The sequence below is a fragment of the Lithobates pipiens genome, unplaced genomic scaffold, assembly GCF_037356315.1.
Source record: "Lithobates pipiens isolate NorthernLeopardFrog02 unplaced genomic scaffold, aLitPip1_a1.2 Scaffold_25, whole genome shotgun sequence".
Taxonomy (NCBI): Eukaryota; Metazoa; Chordata; class Amphibia; order Anura; family Ranidae; genus Lithobates; species Lithobates pipiens.
In genome coordinates, this window is record NW_027507787.1 from 94073987 (window position 1) to 94098074 (window position 24088).

The following is a 24088-nucleotide window of genomic DNA, read 5'->3' on the forward strand; positions in this document are numbered from 1 at the left end:
GGATTGATCCGTTGTCCCTGCTGAGCTGGCTGCGGACAGGGCAGTCTCCGCACACTGTGCAGGGACCGCCCTGTCAGCTCTCCGCTCTCCTCTATGGGGATCGGATGCGCATGGACCGTCTGTCCGTGTTCATCCGATCCACTCTGCAGACGGATAGAAAAATAGGATTTTCCTCCGTCTGCAGAATCGGACAGTAGCGGAGGCGGATGAAATCGGGTGTCTGCGGATGTTCATCCGCAGACACCTGCTATCCCATAGGGATGAATGTATGCCCGTATTTCATCCGCAAACGGATGGATGAAATACGGACATATCGTCTGCATGTGTGAAAGGGGCCTTACACAAATACTTTGTTTATAGGTTGTTTTGAGTCACATATATCGATCTCAGCACACTGAGATTGACTTTTTGGATGTTTCCTTTCACTAGGTCACAGTTTTTTAGAGCTATATAATATTTTGGTATTTTGACTTGGACTTTGTTTGAGTGTTAGCTGCTATTTTTTTTATTTCACTTTGATTTGGTTTAGCGCAGTATTTCCCCCTTTTGCTACATAAAAAGGAAAGGTGCCGGGGATGTGGGGGAATGGGGCCTAAAATGTTATTTATATCTTAGCACAGATGTCTAACAAAATTATATTGAATTATTTGAAAATTAAAAGAACTACAGATTGAAATGGAAAGTATATTTTAAATTCCACTAAATTAAAAAAATGGCTTGTCCAGCAATTTTACATTTTTGCAGAAAATACTGTTAATCCTTTTAAGGTTGTTTTTAGAACATCACATATCCAAGAACTTGATTGGAAGCTCCTGTAGCACTTCCCTAACAATTGGGAATTTGTTTTGTTATGTATAGGTAACATAGGTATAGGCCACTTGGTATCCCTGTCTATTTTCCCAACATCATACAAGATGAATGGATGATCAGTGTAACAAAGTTTTCTGTTTCTATGAAACCTAAGAGCGTGACTACATCACAACCACAGAGATGCTCTCTTGTGCCTTATAATGAATCCCTGAGGGAGAAAAGTGTAATTTTAATGAGATCAAGGAAGAAAATAACAAATGGGCCATGTGATCGATGGGTAATCCTGGCTTACTGTTTAGACAAAACTACGCAGGTGATTTTTACACGTTAATCTTGGTGAGGAATTTTTGATTTATTATTCTTAATGTTTTTTCTGTTATTTCTTTCAGTACCTCTTCAAGATGCCCTCTTTGACCAGTGAAGCTAATCTGCCCAGCTATGAAGCTTTACCAAATGAAGTACCTATGGATGCTCCACAACCTAATGTGTACAACAATCCTGCAGAGTTTAATGTACATACAGTTCCTATGGGGTATGAAGTCCCCCCGGCTCCGCAGATGTGGAAAGTGCCTACTGTTGCCCCCCAGTGGAGCTTTTCTGCTGTCATACCTCAAATTACAGAGTCTTCAGCCTTTTACCAGACCTTTTTAAAGGCCAAGCCCAAAGCTCTCGGCGTAAGTATTAAATTACACATATTTATTTAGAGCAAAGATGGTTCGTAGTTTACATGTAAATCCCACTTCCCTAAGAAATTATTTCTGCATCTGTCTTGTAATGAGTAGTTGGCGTCGCTGTTTTATACAGTGCTTAGCACAGTGGTCTTTTTTGAGTTACATTGAAAATGACTGCTTTCTGTTGGGCACATTGTGATTCCCTCATTTCACCAGCAGATAGTACAGGAGGAAACATCTATCATTACAAAACAGGGTAAAGTCTAGTTGCAGTAAAGAGAATGGCCCCTTGTATCAGTTTCTAACCAATAGCCATGCTAATTGATGCTTTTTGCATTGAGACAAAGCCAAAATAGTGCTAAAATGCTGGCAAGCAATCTTAGGTGGGCACTCAAGCCTAGTGGTTGTAGGGGATCTGAGCAGGATTGGTTTACTTTCATACTCTCTCTGATTTAGATTTGATATGGATACTGTCCTCTGAGTCAAGGGGGGTGAGAGTCCTTGACTCATTTACTATGGTGTATTAATTGGACTTTGTACTGACATGGAATTTTATAGATAGGTAACTCCTAGCCTCATATTGATTAATGGTTCCAAATTAATAATAACTACTGCAGTAGGGAACAAACACAAAAGATACACTCCGCATCTTTTTAAATAACTGTTCTGCTTTATCATATCACAATTGAAGGTTTTTATACACATGATTACGTAGGTATCGCATTAATATTACAATTGTGCGTTTATAGTAACAAGGGGCTTAACATAGGCGGACTGATTCTAATCAGGACTTGAAAGAATGCAAACATGTAATGAAAACATTATTAGTGCCGTGTGCACAGTGAGGACAGTGTGCAATGCATACAAAATAGAATATAATTATATACAGAACTTAAAAACTTCCTTTACAGTAAGTTTCAGCTCTAGAAACAGATTTTTTTTGTTAGCAAAGTAGATGTTGAAACTCCAGCACCATCTGCTGGCTGAAAAGGAGATTCAAGAAATAATATAAAATATATTGTATTATCCTAACTAAAATATATATTATTAAGTTATTTATTCCTGACCATAATAAGGAAAAAATAGATACAGCTCCTCCACACATTCCCTATTCTGTACAATTATTAGAAAACAATATTTTCCATGGTAGTGTCCTTTAACTTAACTCAAAATTGCAAGACGACTTAAAAATTGACTGATGGTACACAAAATGTCAATAGGTAGTACAGCATATATGGCACCAATAAAAGAGGTAGATCAATTAGAACTTTGATATGTGGGTTTTGTTTCAATACATTTTTATTAATTTTTTGCACGCTACATAACAATGATTAATCACACATACTGTAAGATGCCTGGAATTAACCTAAGGTATGATCACAACTGAACAGCTTCATTACTCAGAATCACAATGGATCTACACTTGCCTGGTCATCAATATAAATGATACATTAATTAGGCATCGGGATGACCATACTCTCAGGTCGCTGTCATCTTGTTAAGTACCAGAATGTACCAATGAGTATAGCTCTTGGAGCAACAGAAGAGTGAGAGGTAGAAGAAAAGCAGAGAAAGTAATATACTGTATGTGAAGTGGAAAAGGGCACCTGGGAAAGGAGGTTGTACTTTGCAAAGGAGTTTTCCTTAGAGCTTAGCGAATGTGGGAAGGTTTCACTTTGGAATGAATACCCAATCACATTTAAGGAAAAAAACAAAAAAACAAAAAAACAAACAGCATTTTTGCTTGCGCATGGATGATTGGATGATGGTAGTCACCAGAGTTTACCTCATTCACTAAGCTCTGGTACAAAATCCCTTGCAATTATTTGGGTATTCCCACCATAAATGTTTGTGGGTGCCTAGTATATTACAGCCTCTAAAACATTGGTCTGATATGTCAGTATGACATCTAGTCAACCCCTAGGGAACCATGTACCAGGGTTATAAAAGTCTATAGTTAGCTTCCACCAGAAAGGATTCGATTGATTCATGGGCCATACAGTCCCAGATTTGGAGCAATTTTTTTTTTTTCTAAGTGGGAGACATGAATTTTTCAATTAAAAAACAAAGCTCAAAGCAAGGATTTATGTGTAATCTGAGCTTTAGTTATTGAATTATTTAAATAATAGGCTCTCTTCACTGAAGCAGATAGTATTAGTCCTGTAAACCGGTCATATATTTGGCTCAAAAATTGTAAATATAAAAACATTAGGCAGTATTTCTTATTTAAAAAAAGGATAAAACACAGCACCAAAGGTTATTATTGGGAACTGAGATATAGAGGATATAATAAAAATGCAGGATATTAACTCGTGAAACAGATAAAAAGGGCAAAAAACAGGCCTGAGTCGGACTTTAGAGGCACATTGACGATAATGGATAAAAAATTATATTTTAGTGATAACAATTCATTGTGCAAAAAGAGCAAAAGAATAAAGAGTTCAAAACATATGACACACATATGTAGTGCCCTGGGGTTTATTCAGGGAGCACCTCACAAATTTACTTGCGAGGAGTAGTTACCCTGGTCAATTGCTAGAGATCCACTGATTTCTCCCTGTTTGGTCTTGTTGTATTTTTGTCTTCTACCACTAGATGGCCGGGCACTTGGTGGTACTAGATATGAGAAGGGCCACCCAAGGACAGGTTATGGGTATATGGGGTATCTCAGCCAATGAGCGGGGGTTTTCTTGAATCCCTTGGCCTGCTGGGAGAACCTATATATTCGGGTGAGGTCAGGTGATCTATGTTCTGTGCCACCTGGATGGCTGTCTGGGTGGACTAGTGTCGTATGTCCCAGGATGCTAGGCTGGAGATTGGGCCTATTCTGGGGGCATCTGGCTGCCAGGCTGTCTGAGGGCCTATCCAGAAGTAAGAGGGCAGCGCAGGGTTGGGATTGCGGCTTGCAGTCCAACCATAAATTACGGTTCTGCTGGCTGGAGAACCAGTCGTGGTCGGAGGTAAAAGGAAAGCTGTCCCCTTTAAGGGATTAACCACCTTTACCAGGGACCACAGTAAGTAAATTAAGCAAGTACCGGAGAAGTTTTCTCACCGAATGGGCACAATGGAGAATCGTGAAACTTCAGGCAGTGATCAAGTCAGGGACCCCGCTAGTGGAGGTGACACTTGCGGAGCAGCCTTGTGAGTAAAGCCAGGTACCAAGCAGGTTAGCAGGGGTGAAGCTTGAGAAGTATCTGGAGTTCCAAGCTACAGACCCAGCAGGGAAGCGTGGGTGATGTTTGAGGGAGATACCACTGCAAAGCTATTAGGAGCTCCAGGGATTCAGAGTCAGTGAATCCTAGTGTCCAGTGAGAGACCTGTAGCTCAAGGGGCTGAAGAACTACAAGCATAAGTGAGACTTTGCTACACATAAAACATGAATAGATGGTGCAGAAAATGTCTGTGCACTGTATGAGCAACAGTGAGCCCCCTGTGGGATGCACAGGGGCTTAATGTTACTTGTACGGTGCACATACTCTTTCTGCACTATTTATTCATGTTTTATGTGTGTTATATGTTTGTAACTCTTTATTATTTTGCTCTGTTTTCACAATGAATTGTTATCAATAAAATATAACCATATTTGACTCAGGGCTGTTTTTTGCCCTTTTTTCTGTTTTATGAGTTATTATCAGCTAATACGGATGTGGCCACAGGAGTGCTGATCCAAAAATCCTATACGTCACCCCTCTAACCCTATAGTGAAGAAGATAACCATAAATGACAAAAAACTGAGAAAAAGTAACACAACACCAAGGAATTAGAGAGTGCTGTTCAACCCTGATTTCAATGGAAAAAAGAAAAAGAATATCCCCTATGGTGGGTTTTTTAGGCAGCAATATAATATCTATAATATAGTAAAAGGTATATATTTGTACACAGTAAAGATTTAACTACTGAAAAAACAGAATATTGGGTGAGTTTATTATTTTGTAATATTTATTAATAAAAAGGAGGATTAAATAACTGACATATTAGTCAAGAATTGAACTCCACTTGGCAATAAAAACATAGTGTAGATGCACATATATAGACAGAAAATAGATGTATCACATGAACACTGTACACCTGTATATACAATGAAGAAATTACACTGATGCGTTTCGACCCTCACAGGGGTCTTCCTCAGAAGATTTTGATACTGGACATATGACCTATAGTATACTATGTCAACTGACTTATTGTCAATTTGTGTTTCAAAGAAATCAATTTTTTATAACCATTTTGTCATTCTTTCAATATATGTACAATTGATGCGGTTTTCATATATATGTATATAATACCTGTAATTAATATCAATAATTGGGTGAGTTTTTATAAATCTTTATGTAATTTGACACATATGGCGATTATGTATGTCTTCTCTCTCCCTGCCTCTAGATGGCACCTCTGACCTATATTGCCGCTGTTTATTATAGGGCGGATTAATTTGGCGTGACTTCCCGGCCGGGTGAGGGGATGGGTCCGAGCGCGCGCGTGCTCCTCCCCTAGGCTCCCATGGTTCAAACGGGTAGGTACCGCCCGCCTCTCTGGGAGATGATGCCCGGCCGGAGGCATTCCGGAACAACTCCGGGCGCGGCATCCTAGTGCGCACGTGCGATCTCAGCGAGTGCGCACGACATGCTGACGTCACGCTAGTGCGACGGAGCTGTATCCATTTCGTCATTTCCGGAATGGCACTTCCGGAACGCCGGGGGGACCACATGCGGTCGGCCATGTTGGCGACCATGCAGGATGGATCGGCAGGCGGAGTACTGGGTGGAGCCCATCTGTGGCAGTTGGTAATGGATGCAGCTGGGCTATTATTGTTCAGATACTATATATACTCTGTCCTAAGGGAGGGCAACTTATCCCTCCCTATTCAGGAGATTATTTTTGCTGACTGTCTGCTGTGTACTGGGGTAAGTTACTTCTTTGACTTTACTAGGCACTTTTGATCTACTCTAGATCACTAGGCTCACTTTTGCCTTTATATTTATTCACAGACTCATGTCCCCTGTGCCCTATTGGGCCATATAAGAGCGCAGGGTGAGTGTCTTCTGGACCCTTGAGCCTTGGATCATATTATTTCACTTTTTTATCAGTACATCTGTTTTGGCCCATCTTTTATAGAATTCTCCATCCAAAATACACATATAGGTAAATCTTTTTTCTCTCTGTGTTTTGCCTTAGCATGTTGCTTTAGTATTTTCACATCCACACTACAATGTTTTTCTTTTCACTTATCACTTTTTCACCACTTGTGGTATGGCATCAAGTCTTTCACGTTTCCTTCTTACATCACTCACTGGTATGGTATTGGATTTATGGTCTTCATGGGTATACTATCTCTCCCTAACACACTTTTTGTCAGCCTTTAATCATCCTATGCCTCTTTACTCACTATTAGTAGGGGGCTCCCCTTATCTTTGGAGATGGTAATTTCTAATCAGCTTCTTTGCGTCCTGTTCTGCTACAGGGGTACCCCATCTGGCCTTCGACTGTTGATGCCTGTATCCCCCTCCGTGTATTACATTGGAGGTGGATTCGTGCATGTGATCCCTCGTAAGTCATACCTCTGGACTCCGTTTCCCTTCCTTCCCTCCTCTGGGTTGGTTACAGCGACAAAGGCCAACTGTACGATCTTTGGTACATCTTTGCAGGGCGGGAGAAAAGTAACTTAGACCACGTGTGTCTCTCAAGGAGTATCTCCACTGTGGACCATAGTCTCACTGCTTGTGATGCACATTAATTGGTAATTATACAACATTGTGATGTTTGCCTACAGCAAATTGTTCTTAATGTAATATGATGAACAACTCTTTTTTTATATATTCATTTATAGTTGTTTTTTCTTCCATAATAGACAAAATCTTCTGAGGAAGACCCCTGTGAGGGTCGAAATGCGTCAGTGTAATTTCTTCATTGTATTTACAGGTGTACAGTGTTCATGTGATACATCTATTTTCTGTCTATATATGTGCATCTACACTATGTTTTTATTGCCAAGTGGAGTTCAATTCTTGACTAATATGTCAGTTATTTAATCCTCCTTTTTATTAATAAATATTACAAAATAATAAACTCTCCCAATATTCTGTTTTTTCAGTAGTTAAATCTTTACTGTGTACAAATATATACCTTTTACTATACTATAGATATTATATTGCTGCCTAAAAAACCCCACCATAGGGGATTGTCACGTACCTAGTAGGCGAGCCCGGAATGCAGGAAGCGGCCCCTCGTAGCCCCTGGCTGAAGAACCCCTGGAGGTGGTAACAGAAGCTCAAAAGTTCAGGGGGCACAAGTGCCTGGCAGGTAGATGCTGGTCCGGATGGGCAGCAGGACACCAACAGCGAGTAGATGGAGCTGAAGACAATAGGCTGGTGTAGGCAGGCACAAGTGGTAGACTGGCTGGCAGACGGACGTCAGCGGATACAGCAGCCACAGGATATCCAACAGGTAGGTAGAAACAGCAGAGTCGGGTACAGGCCGGGTCAGCAGGTAGCGGTCAACGTGGTACAAGAGGGATGAGGCAGAGGCGTAGTCAGACAAGCAGGAGGTCGTAGGCAGGCAGCAACGGATCAGGGTCAAGGTCAAGCCGGGTAACAGGAACCAAGGTAACAGATACGGGTATAGGATAGCAGAATCTCCGAGCACGCTGTAGACTGGACAGCATGGATGGAAGGGAGCAAGTGCCTTAAGAAGACTATAGGGCGCCAAACGGTCACACGACGAGTCAGCGTGCGCGAGTGGACGTGCGCCCGTTCGTGCCCCCACGTGCACGCGTGCGTTCGTTCAAGCCGACGCGAGTGCGTCCGATCGCTCTAGCGCGCGTTAACGGAGCACGACGGGTCTTTGACAACAAGCTTCTGTGGGTAAGTCTCTCGTGCGCAAACGAGACGCCAGGACGATCGTGACACTGCCCCCCCCCCCAAAGGGCAGCCTCCGGATGCCCAACCGAGCCATCTTACTCGGATGGGAGTTCTTAAAGGCACGGATGAGTCTTTTAGCGTGAATATTAGATTCTGGCTCCCAAGAATTCTCCTCCGGGCCGTACCCCTTCCACTTGACCAAAAATTGAGTCTGGTTTCGCCTTCTCCTGCAATCCAGTATGGATTCAATCTCAAATTCAATCTCTCCATTGACCATCACGGGTTCTGGAGGGCCGGTCATCCTGTCAACGAAGGGGTCCGGGACTGCGGGTTTGAGTAGTGACACGTGGAAGACTGGATGGATCCGGAAGGACTCTGGAAGCTTAAGTTCGAAAGCCACGTTATTCAGTTTCCTTTTGATCGGAAAGGGGCCCACAAATTTCGGACCCAACTTCTTAGAGGGGCAGGACAGTCTAAGGTTCAAGGTAGACAACCAGACCTGATCCCCAATCTTGAGATCCAGCTCCCCCCTCCTTTTCCTGTCAAAAACTTCTTTGTTGTGCTCTTGGGACTTGGTCAGGGTCTCTTGTAGAAGTTTGTTGTTTGATTCAAGGAAGTTAAGACGGTCCTGTACTGCTGGTACCGAACATTCAGGGAAGGTGCCAGGCAAGAACACTGGGTGGAAGCCGAAGTTCGCGTAGAAGGGGGACTGTTTGGTGGCAGAGTGGACCGTGTTGTTGTAGGCGAATTCGGCCATCGGCAGGAGAGAGACCCAGTCATCTTGGGAGAAGGAGGAGAAACAACGGAGGTACTGCTCCAGAGTCTGGTTCGTCCTCTCAGTCTGGCCGTTGGTCTGTGGATGGTAGGCTGAGGACAGACAAAGATCTTTAAGGCTCCGCAGAGCGCTCTCCAAAATCTCGAGGTGAACTGCACCCCCCTATCGGATGTGATGTTAACGGGAATGCCGTGGAGTCTTACGATTTCTTTGATAAAGGTGTTGGCTGTCTCTGTAGCTGAGGGAGTGCCCTTCATGGGCAGGAAGTGAGCCATTTTGGTAAGTCTATCGACTATAACGAAAATTGTAGAATAGTTCTCTGAAGGGGGAAGTTCAACGATGAAATCCATGGAGATCATCCTCCATGGTCTATCAGGAACAGGCAGCGGTTTTAGCAGACCCCAGGCTCTTGACTTGCTGCCTTTGCTCCGGGTGCAGATGACACAGGTTTCCACGTACCTCTTGCAGTCGTCCTTCATGCGAGGCCACCAGAATGTGCGTTGGAGTAGTTCCAGAGTCTTGAATACCCCAAAGTGGCCGGCCAGTGGGTGATCATGACAGGCGGCCAGAACTGGGGTCCGAACTTCTTGGGGAACAAAGATCTGGTTCTCATGCCACAGAAGGTCATTGCTGGAGGACAACGGGATACCGGGTGGAGGCGTTAGGCCTATGGAAGCCTGCTTAATTTGGGATACCACATCCCCCTGGAGCAGAAGGAAGTTCCCCGTAGAGAGGATAGTATCTGTGGATGGCGAGCTCTCCGATTGGTTGTACATGCGGGAGAGAGCATCTGGTTTGGTATTCTTGGATCCGGGACGGTAGGTGATGTGAAATGAAAATCTGGAGAAGAAGAGTGCCCACCTGGCTTGACGGGGCCTCAATCTCTTTGCGGTTTTAAGGTACTCCAAATTTTTGTGGTCCGTATAGACCAGGATCGGGTGGGTGGCTCCCTCCAGCAGATAGCGCCACTCTTCGAGTGCGGATTTTATTGCCAGTAACTCACGATCCCCGACGTCGTAGTTTCTTTCTGCCTCCGACAACTTGCGGGAAAAAAAAGGCAACTGGGTGGAGTAAGGACTTGGCCCCCTGCCTCTGGGAGAGTATCGCTCCTACTGCAATCTCCGAAGCGTCGACCTCGAGGATGTATGGTAGAGCGGGATTGGGATGTTTCAGGACAGAAGCGGATATAAACAAATCTTTTAAGGTTTTGAAGGCCTCTTGTGCTTCGGGGGTCCAATGAAACTTCTGAGACTGCTTCGTTAGTCCGGTGATGGGAGCGATAATTGCAGAGAAACCCTTAATGAACTTGCGGTAGAAGTTCGCGAATCCCACAAATCGCTGAACTCCTTTTTTATCGGAAGGGGCAGGCCAGTCCTGAATTGCGGAGATCTTCTGGGGATCCATCTCAATTCCCCTCACCGAGATAATCAGGCCGAGGAACTGGATGCTCGGTTGTTCGAAAACACATTTCTCGGGCTTAGCGTATAGACCGTGAAGACGGAGACGGGTCAGGACCTTCTTAACGTGTACCCGGTGATCCGCTAGAGAGGGGGAGAAAATCAAAATGTCATCAAGGTAGACAATTACAAACAGGTCAAGGTAATCTCTAAAAATGTCGTTGACAAAATGCTGGAACGTGGCAGGAGCGTTACACAGCCCGAACGGCATCACCAGGTATTCAAAGTGCCCGAAGCGGGTACGAAAGGCAGTCTTCCACTCGTCACCTTTCCTAATACGGACGAGGTTGTAAGCCCCCCGAAGATCCAGCTTAGAGAATATTTTAGTGGAACCTAGTCTCTGAAAAAGTTCGGGAACCAATGGCAGAGGGTAACGGTTCTTGATGGTGATTTTGTTCAACGCCCGATAGTCCACGCATGGGCGTAGAGAGTGGTCTTTCTTTTCCACAAAGAAAATCCCCGCACCAGCCGGGGAAGTAGAGGGTCGGATAAATCCCTTTTCAAGATTTTCGTCCAAGTAGGATTTCAGAGTACTGAGTTCAGATTCAGACAGAGGAAAAATTCTTCCAAAGGGAATCTCTGCCCCCGGGAGTAGTTCGATAGGGCAGTCGTAGGGCCTATGAGGTGGTAGGGTTTCAGCCCCTTTTTTACTGAACACGTCTAGGAAGTCGTGGTATTCTCTAGGCACAGCTTGTCGGGTGTCATCATCTGCTTCCAAACAGAGGAGGGCCGGAGAGTCCCCGTTAATTGCTGGGTAACAATGCTGGAGGCAGTAGTCCGAAGGGAATTCAATTTTTCCGGTGGCCCAGTTGATAAGTGGATTATGTGCCTTCAACCAAGGCATGCCTAGAATGATGGGGAACAGAGGAGATTTGATGACGTCTAGGCACAGGAATTCTTGGTGAGTCCCGGCGATGACAGCAGAGAGGGGACTAGTCTCCTGAGTCACCGGTCCTGATTCTAGAGCGGACCCATCGGCCAGGTATACCGAGAGTCCCTTCTCTCTCGGTCTAAGGGGAATCTTGTTCTTCAGGGCAAAGGACACGTCCATAAAACCACTGCATGCCCCCAAATCAATAACTGCGTGGGTTGAAATAGTCCTTCCTGGGAGCTGCAAAAGAACAGGAACAGCCAGGTGAGAGGAGTTTTCAGACAGCACTGACGAAGGAACAGGTGGAACAAGAAGGCACTTACGTATCTTGGCTGGGCAGGAGCGAACAAAGTGCCCTGATTCTCCACAGTACATACAGAGGTTGTTGACCCGGCGTCGTTGGCGTTCCTCTGGGGTCAGTGATGGACGGAGTAGCCCTAACTGCATCGGTTCCGGGGGATCCAGCGTGGCTGTGGCAGGAACTGAAGGAGCTGGGTGGGCGGAGCTAGGCACCCGTGGCAACATCCAGACAGGGCGTGCAACTGTAGAAGAACGTTCTTGGCGGCGTTCCCTCAAGCGCCTATCAATTTGAACGGAAATGTCTATCAGGGCCTCCAGGGTTTCGGGAATGCCAACACGTGCCAACTCATCCTTCAAAGGCTCGGACAGGCCCATGCGGAACTGATATCGCAGGGCTGCGTTATTCCAGTCCGTGTCAGCGCTCCAACGACGGAACTCCGACACGTAGTCCTCCACAGGCCTGCGACCTTGCTGCAGAACGTGTAGGGCTGCTTCTGCGGTTGCAGCGAGTTGGGGGTCCTCATAGAGTCTAGACATTGCCATAAAAAAGGTGTCTAAGGTGTCTAAGGATGGGTCCTTGCGCTCCAGTAGGCGATGTGCCCAGGCTTGAGGTTCGTTCGTTAGGAGGGAGATAACGAACCCCACCTTGGTCGCCTCGAGGGAGAAAGTCCTTGGTTGCAGGGCGAAGTAGAGCTCGCAAGAGTTACGGAAGGCTCTAAACTTGTTCCGGTCACCCGTGAACCGCTCTGGGGTTGGTACTCTGGGTTCAGGTGGCATCATCACCACTGAAGGCGGGGCGTGGCCCCCTGGAGCAACGGGCGGAGAAGCAGATAGCGCTTGGACTTGCTCTTCCAGTCTGCCGTAGCCTTCCTGTAGACTCTTTACTGCCTGGGTAAGACCGGCCAAATGGCGGCAAAGCTCGTCCATGGGGGAGGCTCCCTGCGCAGGCTCGGACATGGCTGTCCAGTACTGTCACGTACCTAGTAGGCGAGCCCGGAATGCAGGAAGCGGCCCCTCGTAGCCCCTGGCTGAAGAACCCCTGGAGGTGGTAACAGAAGCTCAAAAGTTCAGGGGGCACAAGTGCCTGGCAGGTAGATGCTGGTCCGGATGGGCAGCAGGACACCAACAGCGAGTAGATGGAGCTGAAGACAATAGGCTGGTGTAGGCAGGCACAAGTGGTAGACTGGCTGGCAGACGGACGTCAGCGGATACAGCAGTCACAGGATATCCAACAGGTAGGTAGAAACAGCAGAGTCGGGTACAGGCCGGGTCAGCAGGTAGCGGTCAACGTGGTACAAGAGGGATGAGGCAGAGACGTAGTCAGACAAGCAGGAGGTCGTAGGCAGGCAGCAACGGATCAGGGTCAAGGTCAAGCCGGGTAACAGGAACCAAGGTAACAGATACGGGTATAGGATAGCAGAATCTCCGAGCACGCTGTAGACTGGACAGCACGGATGGAAGGGAGCAAGTGCCTTAAGAAGACTATAGGGCGCCAAACGGTCGCACGACGAGTCAGCGTGCGCGAGTGGACGTGCGCCCGTTCGTGCCCCCACGTGCACGCGTGCATTCGTTCAAGCCGACGCGAGTGCGTCCGATCGCTCTAGCGCGCGTTAACGGAGCACGACGGGTCTTTGACAACAAGCTTCTGTGGGTAAGTCTCTCGTGCGCAAACGAGACGCCAGGACGATCGTGACAGGGATATTCTTTTTCTGATAACCATAAATGAAACCTAAAAAGAATCCTAAATGCGGTAATGCAATACAGTGCAAAATAAAGTGCAAATTGTGCTCACAATAGTTACCAATCTATAACATATGCAGTAAATTTCATAGTGTAATTATATAACAAGTCCATAGTGATCAAAAAATTAAAAAACATGAAAATATGAAAAAATATGAAAATTTAGTGATAATCATAAAGTTCATAAAGTTCATCAATGCAGAAAAATGGTGACACTCAATCACCAGATATCTTGTATGTCGATACATTTTGTGAATATGACAGCCAGTTTGATCCTCCACGAGTCATACCAAACAAACTCACCAAATAGAATGGCTGGTAAGATTATAAACCAGCAGCTGCTCCTTTTAAGCAATAGATGCTTTGATCCAAAAAGCTGCTTGAACTACACAGTTTCCTCTCCAGAACTTGTGCCACGACCCACAAATTGGTAAAATGGATGGAGGCTCCAATAGTGTAATAACGTTTTTTTAAAAGGATTTATTAAAACAATAAAAAATGCACGCACATTTCATAAGGTGTCAGACCCGGCACTAGGGATTGAATGCATCTGTGTATTCCAAATCGTTTCCAGCCGCTAATGCTGGACGGATGGCGAACGTATCGCCATCTGTCTGTTTTGAGCGGATCTTGTCGGATTGGATGGCAGGTGGGTGTCAGCGGACACATCTCTGCTGACATCCGTCTGCCCATAGAAGTCAAAAACAGGCGGATCCAAGTGGGCCAATCATGTGAAAGTGGCAATAGAATATATACTTTCCTTAATTTCGATATTTCATAAACCAAAAATGAGAATAAGATGTAGAGGTTATAACTACCAATGTTTCCTATCCATTTACACAGGACAGCATTCACAAGAAATGTGTTTTTCATTTGTGCAAGAGGGTACAGGAGGCTAAAACACTGATGTGCTATTTAGAAATACATATTAAGTTTTTTTTTTTAATCGAATGAATACACAACTGGAATAAATCAGGGGTCTCTTGCAATTATCTACTTTACCCCCTCATTCAACCAGTACCAATAAATGTTGCCTAACCCCTAAAACTATCCACTAATCACTAGGGGTTAGTTCATGGCACCCTGCTCACATTATGCTCTGTATAACAGGCATGAGCTGGTGTGCCTTGTGTAGAAACCGTCCAATCCATTGTACTGCATCACACTGTGAAAATTTTTTTTACTTTGTAAAACTATAGTGAAACCCAGACCTACTTCCACTTCCCATCTTGGCGCTAATTAAGTATCAGATTTCTTAAATTGTACAGAGTACACAGATAAGTTCAAAATACATATTTAACGTTATATGTAAAATACCATTAGCTGCCGCTTAAATGCCATGCATAACAATATTGTTAAAATAGTAATGAAAATAATACACAGCAGCGCTACTGTCATAATGAATTGTGACCAGCTTTCATGTGTTAGAACCACCCAAGTAAGTACAGTTGATAGATGGTGAGTAAAGTCCCAGAAGACACACAAGTGATGATCCTACTACAGTAAACAACAGTCACTTCACACCAGAATCCGTGCGTCACACTCCCCTTTGGGGTTCACACTCACCAGAGAGACAAACACGTCAGGCATTGATATGTTTTAGCAACTGTCAGCCTCAGTATCATGTAGAGGGTCAGACTTTATCCTGGGGTCTTCACCAGTACTCAAATAGAAGAAAGCTCAAATAGTGTGATAATGTTTTATCTCACGTTTATTGTATTATAGTTTCAAGTCAGTAAATTCCATACATTTCCATGAGTCAAACTTCATATGAGATTATCAATCAGCGGTTACCACATGTCCATGGCAGAGTGGCTGGGATTTTTTAATGGTGTGGTGTGTTTGAAATTGGAGGAATTAAGCCTGCAAAGAAAAAGAGCGAAAATGAATAAATAAGAGATTAAAATCAACCAACTGCAATCGCAGCTGGACCCCATTAAGAAATCCGAGCAAATCATTGATTTTAATAACTGCAGCAAAAAAGACTAGACAAAGTAGATAGGGACACCCATAAGAAAAATTAAAAGATTTCATCGAGATCTGAATGATTTTAAAACTAAATCCATTTACTGTTGGCAGAATTGATCCCAATAAAAGTTAATTAATTGCAGATAGCCATAGCCATGTGGAAAGAATTCAAACACATACTCCCTTTCCTCCATGACCAGTGCATAGTAATGTAGATAGTGTGAAACCAATTTATCAAACAACTGAGTATTTGAACCCTAAGAGGGGCAACAAGAGGGGAGAGGGGGGGGGGGGAGAGGAAGAGAGGGTACCAACAGGAACCCACCACCTCCAGTTTATGACAATTCTTACCATGTACCCATAGCCAATATGTTTGAGCCCTTATGGCACTATGGTAACGATAATGATACATACCCTCCACGCCATTTTTTAGGGAGGGGGGGGGGGATCAGAGTAGAGGCTGTGGATATCCGGAATATATAATTTAACTCATGTTCAATTGACCCCAAAAGAAACAAATATTTTACATCTCGGTTTGAAATGTGGTCTGAAAATAAATTAGAAATAAATTTAATGTATTTGTTGATGCCAATAAATACATGAGGAAACTCACTATTAAAAAAATTTTTTTAAATAGAAATTCAAACTCAGTCAGCTCAAATGGTAATGCTTCAATAGCTGTGGATAGTGGGTAAAGAATAAATCATTATTCAACCCTTCCAATCTATCAGCACATCATTTGGAAGTCTTCAAAGGATTAGTGTTAAAGGATTTGGAAAAAGTGGTCCATAAAAAAGGTGTAAACCCAATATTATATACGGGAAGGTATAGAACTGCTTGAAACAAGGAATGACATGATCATCTGACCAGCGAATAAGGGTGGGGGAGTGGTAGTCTTGACTAAAGAATTTTATAACAATTAACAGAGATGTTATCAGATTGTGATACATATAAAAAATTTGAGAAATACCCTACCTCACAATAAAATAGAGAATTTGAGGCCTTAGTTGAACATGGTTACCAGTCGCATGTTCCTCCTAGTAGCACTCTCATTCCTATTATTTATAACCCCCCTTATACCCTCCCCAAAATACACAAAGACCTCCAAAATCCCCCAGCTAGACCCATTGTAGATGGCATTATGTCTGTCACGTCATGGATGGGCCAGTACCTGGACCATTTCCTCCAAAAAAGTGTTATAGTGATAAAAGCGTATCTCAGAGACACAAAAAATCTGTTACAATTACTCGAAGTGAGGTTTACTGGAAATGAAAGATTAATTCCTCGATTAATCGATTCATTTTTTTGATTGATCAAAATTCTTTTTTTTTTTTTTTTGATCAAAATTCTTTTGATCGCTACTCACCTCTCCGCCGGCTTCTGGGTCTTCAGGGAGTTCTGTCGGAGATCCAGTGATGTCACGGACTTCGATATCATCAGCTATGCATGACGTCACCCGCTGCTGCCCTATGGAACTAACACGATTGTCGGCTTTACATGCTGTGTTTTTATCATCTTTATGTGAGTAGTTTGTGTTTGAACACAAAAATTAAAACTTATACTTAACTGGTGAGCACGTAGATCTTTTATTTCTACCCATGACCTGGCGTCCTTGCTGAGATCTAAGAAGATGTGAGAGAAGTTTATGGTCCGTGTTATCCCTTTTGATACCCATTTGCATGACCACCTGTTTGCATATGGGTCCATGCCATAAAGTGAGAGTGATTAGTTAGACCAGAGGTGGAGGGATTGTCACGCTACTGTGGAAAAAAATTACTTACGTCAGTATTTGTGTGTCAGTATTTTCTGAGAAGTTAGGTCATGGATTGTGGAAACTAACTAGTGTCGGGTGATTGTATATAGTGTATACCATATTTACCACTGACTAATACAGAGTTGCAATGCAAGGAGATCAGCTAAAAGTAGTTGGATCTGTAAGTGCGTTATAATCAAAATTAATCAATTAAAAAAGAAAACAATTGATTGAACAGGAACATTTTAATCAGTAACAGCCCTACTGAAAATGATGAGATCTTTTTAGTCTCTGCTGATGTGTCGTTGTTATACACGGTGTTACAGCATGACGATGCCATATTGGCCCTGAATTGGGCTTTGAGCCAAAGAGGACTTACCCCACCCCCAGAAAGTTTTTTTTTACGAGATGCCCTTGATTTTTGCCTTTCCCACAATTATTTTTGGTTTAATAATGAGTTGTTTTCCCAAAAGAAAGGTGTAGCCATGGGCGCTAAATTTGTGCCTAGTACAGCAAATTTATTTATGGTTGAGTGGGAGGATAAATTTGTGTTTCAGAAGAAGAGAGATGAGCTGCTATTTTACAGGCGTTACATTGTCAGCCTTATGTTTATTTGGGCAGGTACTGAGTGTTCTCTGATAGACTTTTTAGACTATCTTAATAGTAACAAAAATAATATAATTTTAACTAGCGAGTGGAGTAAAAAACAGATTTTTTTGGATGTCAGTATCCATACCAAAGGGTCAAATGATGCGCGTTAAAAGGAATTGCTCAACACTAGAGGATTTTAAGGTACAATCTGAGGTATTAAAAGAACGCTTCGTGGAGAAGGGATATGATCCCCAAAGACTGGATATTGTTGTATGCAAGGTAAAAGCTATCCCGCATGAGGAATGTTTGAGAAATGGGACAACATCTAGGACACAGAAAGACCAGCAATGGAGTTTTATTTCAACATTTCATTCACAATATAAAGAACTAGTCAATTTTTAAAACTCATTGGCATGTTCTATGCCTATATAAGATTCTGAAACTTGTTCTGCCCACAGCCCCTAAGTTCATTTACAGAAAGGCCCCTAATGTGGGAGATAGGGTGGTAAAGAACATTTTAGACCCGCCTTGCAGACCCTCCATTTTTTGGGATAAAGAGGGCTTTTATGCCTGTCGTAAGTGTAAGGCATGTAGGGAAGTGGCTGTTCCTATGAGAGGCGTAGTGAAATTTACCTCAACTGGGAACCAGAGAGAATTTGAAGTGAAAGAGTTCATCATTTGTAACCTCACGCATGTGGTGTATGCTTTGAAGTGTCCATGTGGGCTTATGAATGTGAGCCGCACTAAAAGACCCTTGAAGGTCCGGATTGCGGAACACTTACAGAACATTAAACTTGGATTTAAAGACCGCAATTTTTTGTTACATTTCAAACTTCACCACAATCAGGACCCCTCAGGTCTGTGTTTTTAGGAGGTTGATCATGTAAAGCCATTGTGGAGAGGGTCAAACCAAGTGAGGGAACTCTCCAAATGTGAGACGTACTGGATTTTTTAAATTGATACCCTTACTCCTAAGCGATAAAAAATGTGACATTAGGTATAAATTGCTTTATTAGCGATTATTGATGTTCTTATGTTACTGACTTCACATAAGAGGATGGTTGGGTAATTTTAATATTATACTATTAAATTATTAGTATTATGTAGTTATATTGTATTGATTATATCATATTATTGATTATTACTCTAGTCTTCTGCTCTGCATTGTATGGTATCTATTGCTGTTACATAATTAGTACAGCTTTTATATTAAGCATTTATATTGCAGGCGGTCTTTAATTTTAATCATAGCTTAATATTATTTTTATATTTATTAGTAATAAATTATTTTAGTATATTATGGTATGAATTTTAGGAGTGTATTTTATTTAAATGTATTGCTTTTATTGTATGATTAATTATAAAGTATGTGGTACAGTTTTGTCCATTTAAAATATGTCCTTAGGAGGATGTTGCCCTATTGAATATTGCATTATGATAGACTGTTATGGATCTATTGGCAATTAAATTACACTATGCTCAATGTATGCGGATACAAAGGATATCTGTGTCATGTATGGTATATATTAGTATGCTGTCCATGCTGTAGTATTGACGTGCTGTGTTGGTGTGAGCTGCATGCACTTACAGGGTTAATCTCTGCATATCAGTGGGCTGATATATAGATCCAGTACGCTATACCATAAGGCCACACCCTCAGAGGAAGTCGTGATGATGAAACACGCCAGGGCGTGACCTTACAGTGAAAATTACCTGTGGATTCTACAATGAGGGAGAGACAAACCAGGAAGTAAGCGGTGGATGCTGCCTTCCTACAGTGTGGGTCTCATCACTACCTGGGTCGTGGTAAATGCTGATTGATGCCTAGATAATCTCAAGCGGCACAGTGGTGTAGTGGTTAGCACTCTCGCCTAGCAGTAAAAAGGGTTGCTGGTTCGAATCTCAACCATGACACTACCTGCCTGGAGTTTGCATTTTCTCCCTGTGTCTGTGTGGGTTTCCTCCCATACTCCAAAGACATGCAGGTAGGTAAATTGGCTTCTGTCTAAAAAAATAAAATAAAAAAAAAATGGCCCTAGTATATGAATGGGGACCTTGGATTGTGGGCTCCTTGAGGGTAGGGGCCAATGTGAGTGTGCAATGTACAGGGATAGGGACAATTATAGACACTCACTAAGGTTGAACTGGATGGACTGGTGTCTTTATTCAACCTTACTAACTATGTAACTATATGAAGTTTGGCTGATGGAATACACTGACTTGAAACTTCAAAAAATGTGAGATAAAACAGTACCACTCTATTTGAGCCTTTCTTCTATTTGAGTACCGGTGGAGACCCCAGGATAAAGTGTGACCCTCTCCATGATACTGAGGCTGGCAGTTGCTAAAACATATCATATGCCTGATGTGTTCATCCCTCTGGTGAGTGTGAACCTCAAAGGGGAGTGTGATGCATGGATTCTATTGTGAGGTTTACTGTAGTAGGATCATCACTTGTGTGTCTTCTGGGTCTTTACTCACCATCTATCAACTGTACTTACTTGTGTGGTTCTAACACATGAAAGCTGGTTATAATTCATTATGACAGTAGTGCTGCTGTATAGATTTTAGAAACTTGAGCTGGACTCTGTGTACTATTTTCATTACTATTTTAACAATATTTTTTTATCTATTTATTTAAAATTACAAAAAAAGACTTAGTTGAATTTTATGTTTGCACGTTTGGCGAATACCGAACGTTATGGCCCGTTCGCGCCAAATTCGTGTGGCGCTCACGGCCCACAATGCACTGTGCCATCGCAGTGCATTGCTGGCTCATGATTGGCCAAGCATGCACTGTGACCCCGCATGCTTGGCCAATCACAGCGCCAGCAGCGAGGAGAGCCATGATTGGAGATTGTGCGTGTTGTCTGCGTGCCTTGACCACACTATACACCATTATATCCACCTATATAGCTAGCTATATTGCTCTTCTGTAATAGAGCTTACAGTCAGTTGTAGGAGATTGTGCGTGTTGTCTGCGTGTCCTGACCGCACTATACACCATTATATCCACCTATATAGCTAGCTATATTGCTCTTCTGTAATAGAGCTTGCAGTCAGTTGTAGGAGATTGTGCGTGTTGTCTGCGTGTCCTGACCGCACTATACACCATTATATCCACCCATATAGCTTGCTATATTGCTCTTCTGTAATAGAGCTTTCAGTCAGTTGTAGGAGATTGTGCGTGTTGTCTGCATGCCCTGACCGCACTATACACAATTATATCCACCTATATAGCTAGCTATATTGCCCTTCTGTAATAGAGCTTTCAGTCAGCTGTAGGAGATTGTGGGTGTTGTCTGTGTGCCCTGACCGCAGTATACACCATTATCCACCTATATAGCTCTTCTCTAATTGAGCCATCTGCCATCTGCAGGAGTTAGTTGGTGTTGTGTGCCTCCAGCACAGCACATTATACACCAGTATCTACCCTTTAATTCCTGTTCTATAATAAAGGCATCTGCAGGAGTTAGTGGGTGTTGTGTGCCTCCAGCACAATATACACTACCCAATTGCTGGTTTTGCCATCTCCCTTCAGGCCATTACCATGTCTGGAAGGCCAACAAGGAGAGGCAGACAGGCACGAGCCGACAAAAGAGGGCAAGCAGGCTCTGTGTCTAGAGACAACAGTGCTGGTCGTGGACGCGGTGCATCGTCATCATCAGCACGTGGCCATGGGACACGCTTGTCCTTATTTTCGGCAGCTGGACGTGTTGAGCCGCATCATGCCGGAGACTTGGTAGAGTGGATGACCAAGCCCTCTTCATCCTCCTCATCCTCTCTCCCAGGCTCAGGGTACTAGCAAAGCAGCTGCCAACGCATCGTCTTCCCTCGTCTCAATGTCATCATCAGTGACTCCTTCCCTAGACCCACCACGTCCTCCTGAGGAGTCCCCTGAACTCTTTGAGCACAGTGTTGGGTACATGTTCCAGGAGGATGCCCAGTGTTTTGTAGGCTCTGATGATGATACTCAGCTAGAGGAAGGCAGTAGCGTGAGCGCAGAGAGAGGGGATGCTCAAGAAGGACAGCAATCTGGCAGTCATGTTCCACAAGCTGCAGCATACTACTAGGTTTGCTAAAGCGATGAAGAGGGAGGGGATGATGTGGGCACTGGCTCCACGTGGGTGCCTGGTAGGAGAGAGGAGGAGGAGGAGGAGGAGGAGGAGGCACATGTCCAATGAGGCAGGATGCCCTCCGGGGGCCAGCTTAGGAGCAGCACATCAACTGAATCCCACCGCAGAGCTCCACCTGTGCAGGGCGCTGCCTCTGTGCGTTATTCTAAAAGTTCTTTGGCGTGGGCCTTTTTTGAGACGAGTGCATCAGATCGCACCGCTGCTATTTGCAACATATGTCTCAAACGTATCTCGTTTGGCCAAAACATCAGCCGCTTGGGCACCACATGCTTGACCAGACATATGTTGACCTGCCATGCAGCTTGTTGGTAAGCGTACCTCAAAGACCCACACCAAAGAACAAAGCGGACCTCTCCTTGCTCCTCATCAGCTGGGATCTCCAACCCCACTAGACCTTCAGTCCTCTCTGAAACCTGCTCTGAGAGGAATGAAGGTGTAGAATTAGGTGTTTCACAGCCAAGTGCTTCCGGGCACTCTGCTAGCAGTACACCCACGTCCGATTATAGAAGGCAAATTTCCCTGCCCCAGCTGCTGGACCATCGAAAGAAGTTCACTCCCAGCCATCCACATGCCCAGCGGTTGAATGCTAGCTTGGCTAAATTGCTAGCACTTCAACTGCTGCCTTTTCAGTTGGTAGACTCGGCCCCCTTCCGTGAGTTTGTACAATGTGCGGCTCCTCAGTGGCAGGTCCCCAAACGACACTTTTTCTCTCTACCGGCATGTGGAAGGCAATGTCCTTGCCTCGCTGGAAAGGGCGGTCAGTGGTAAGGTGCATATTACCGCTGACTCATGGTCCAGCAGGCATGGACAGGGATGTTACCTGTCTTTCACGGCCCATTGGGTCACTCTTCTGGCAGCTGGAAAGGATGCAGGACAAGGTGCAGTAGTGTTGGAGGTTGTTCCGCCACCACGCCTCCAAAATGCTACTACTGGTTGTGACACACCTCTCTCCTCCACCCCCTCCTCTTCTTCTTCCTCCATGGCCTCTTCCAGTGCTCTGTCCTCAGAACCAGCGGTGCTCCGTAGGCGTTCCAGGGGCTACGAAAGTACGCAGGCAAAACGATGCCATGCCGTGCTTGCGCTGGTTTGTTTGGGGGACAGGAGCCACACTGGGGCAGATATTTTGTCAGCTCTGCAGGGGCAGGCCAAGAGGTGGTTGACGCCATGCCAGCTTGAGCCAAGAATGGTGGTTTGCGACAATGGCACCAATGGTGGTGCAGTGGTTCTTGGGCAGGCCCCTGGGATTACAGGATGTCCTGAAGCAGGCCAGGAAAGTCTGTGTGCATTTTCGACGATCATTTTATGCCTGTGCTCAGCTGGCTGAGCTCCAAAAGGAGTTGAACCTGCCCAAGAACCGCCTTATATGTGACATGCCCACCAGGTGGAACTCAACGTTGGCCATGCTGCATCGGCTGCACATGCAGCAGAGGGCCATCACTAAGTACCTGTGCAATTACGGCACCAGGACAGGGTCAGGGGAGCTTGGTTTTTTCTCACCAAGCCAGTGGGGCATGATCAGGGATGCATGCACTGTCCTGTCACCGTTTGAGGAGGCCACAAGGATGGTGAACAGTGACAGTGCATGCATCAGTGACGCTGTACCTCTTGTCCACCTGTTGGAGCATACGCTGTGTGGAATAATGGACAGGGCACTTGAGGCAGAACAGAGGCAGGAAGAGGAGGACTTCCTTGCCTCTCAAGGCCCCCTTTATCCAGACAGTGTTCCTGCTGTGCCACCCATCACACAGGAAGAGGAGGAGGAGGAGGATGATTGTGTCAGCATGGAGGTGGAGGCTGGCACTCAGCATCAGCAGCTTGTCTTGTAGGGATGATTTACAGTCCCAAGAAACCTGTGGACTTGTACGTGGCTGGGAGGAGGTAGCTGCGGATCATGTTGTCCTTAGTGACCCAAAGGACTCCGGACCGAATGCCTCAGCTAACCTACGCTGCATGGCCTCCCTGATCCTGCAAAGCCTGCGGAAGGATCCTCGTATTCTTTGGATCAAGGAGGGGGACCATTACTGGCTGGCCACTCTCCTTGATCCACTGTACAAGGGTAAGGTTGCCGAACTTATCTTGCCATCGCAGAGGGAGCAGAGGATGAGACATCTCCGGGAGGCCTTGCAGAAAGGTCTGTGCAACGCGTTCCCAGAGACTGGGAG

General features: G+C 44.5%; 1 protein-coding gene across 1 annotated transcript in view; it reads left to right on the forward strand.

Moving 5' to 3' along the window:
• Positions 1-937: 937 nt before the first annotated feature.
• The window catches only part of LOC143930415 (uncharacterized), a 98987-nt gene continuing 75836 nt past the window's right edge, over positions 938-24088 (forward strand). Inside the window, exons 1-2 of the mRNA XM_077454718.1 lie at positions 938-1123; positions 1200-1484. Of these exons, the coding sequence (XP_077310844.1) occupies positions 953-1123; positions 1200-1484 (456 nt within the window). The 5' untranslated portion in view covers positions 938-952. The remainder of the gene's footprint in view (positions 1124-1199; positions 1485-24088) is intronic.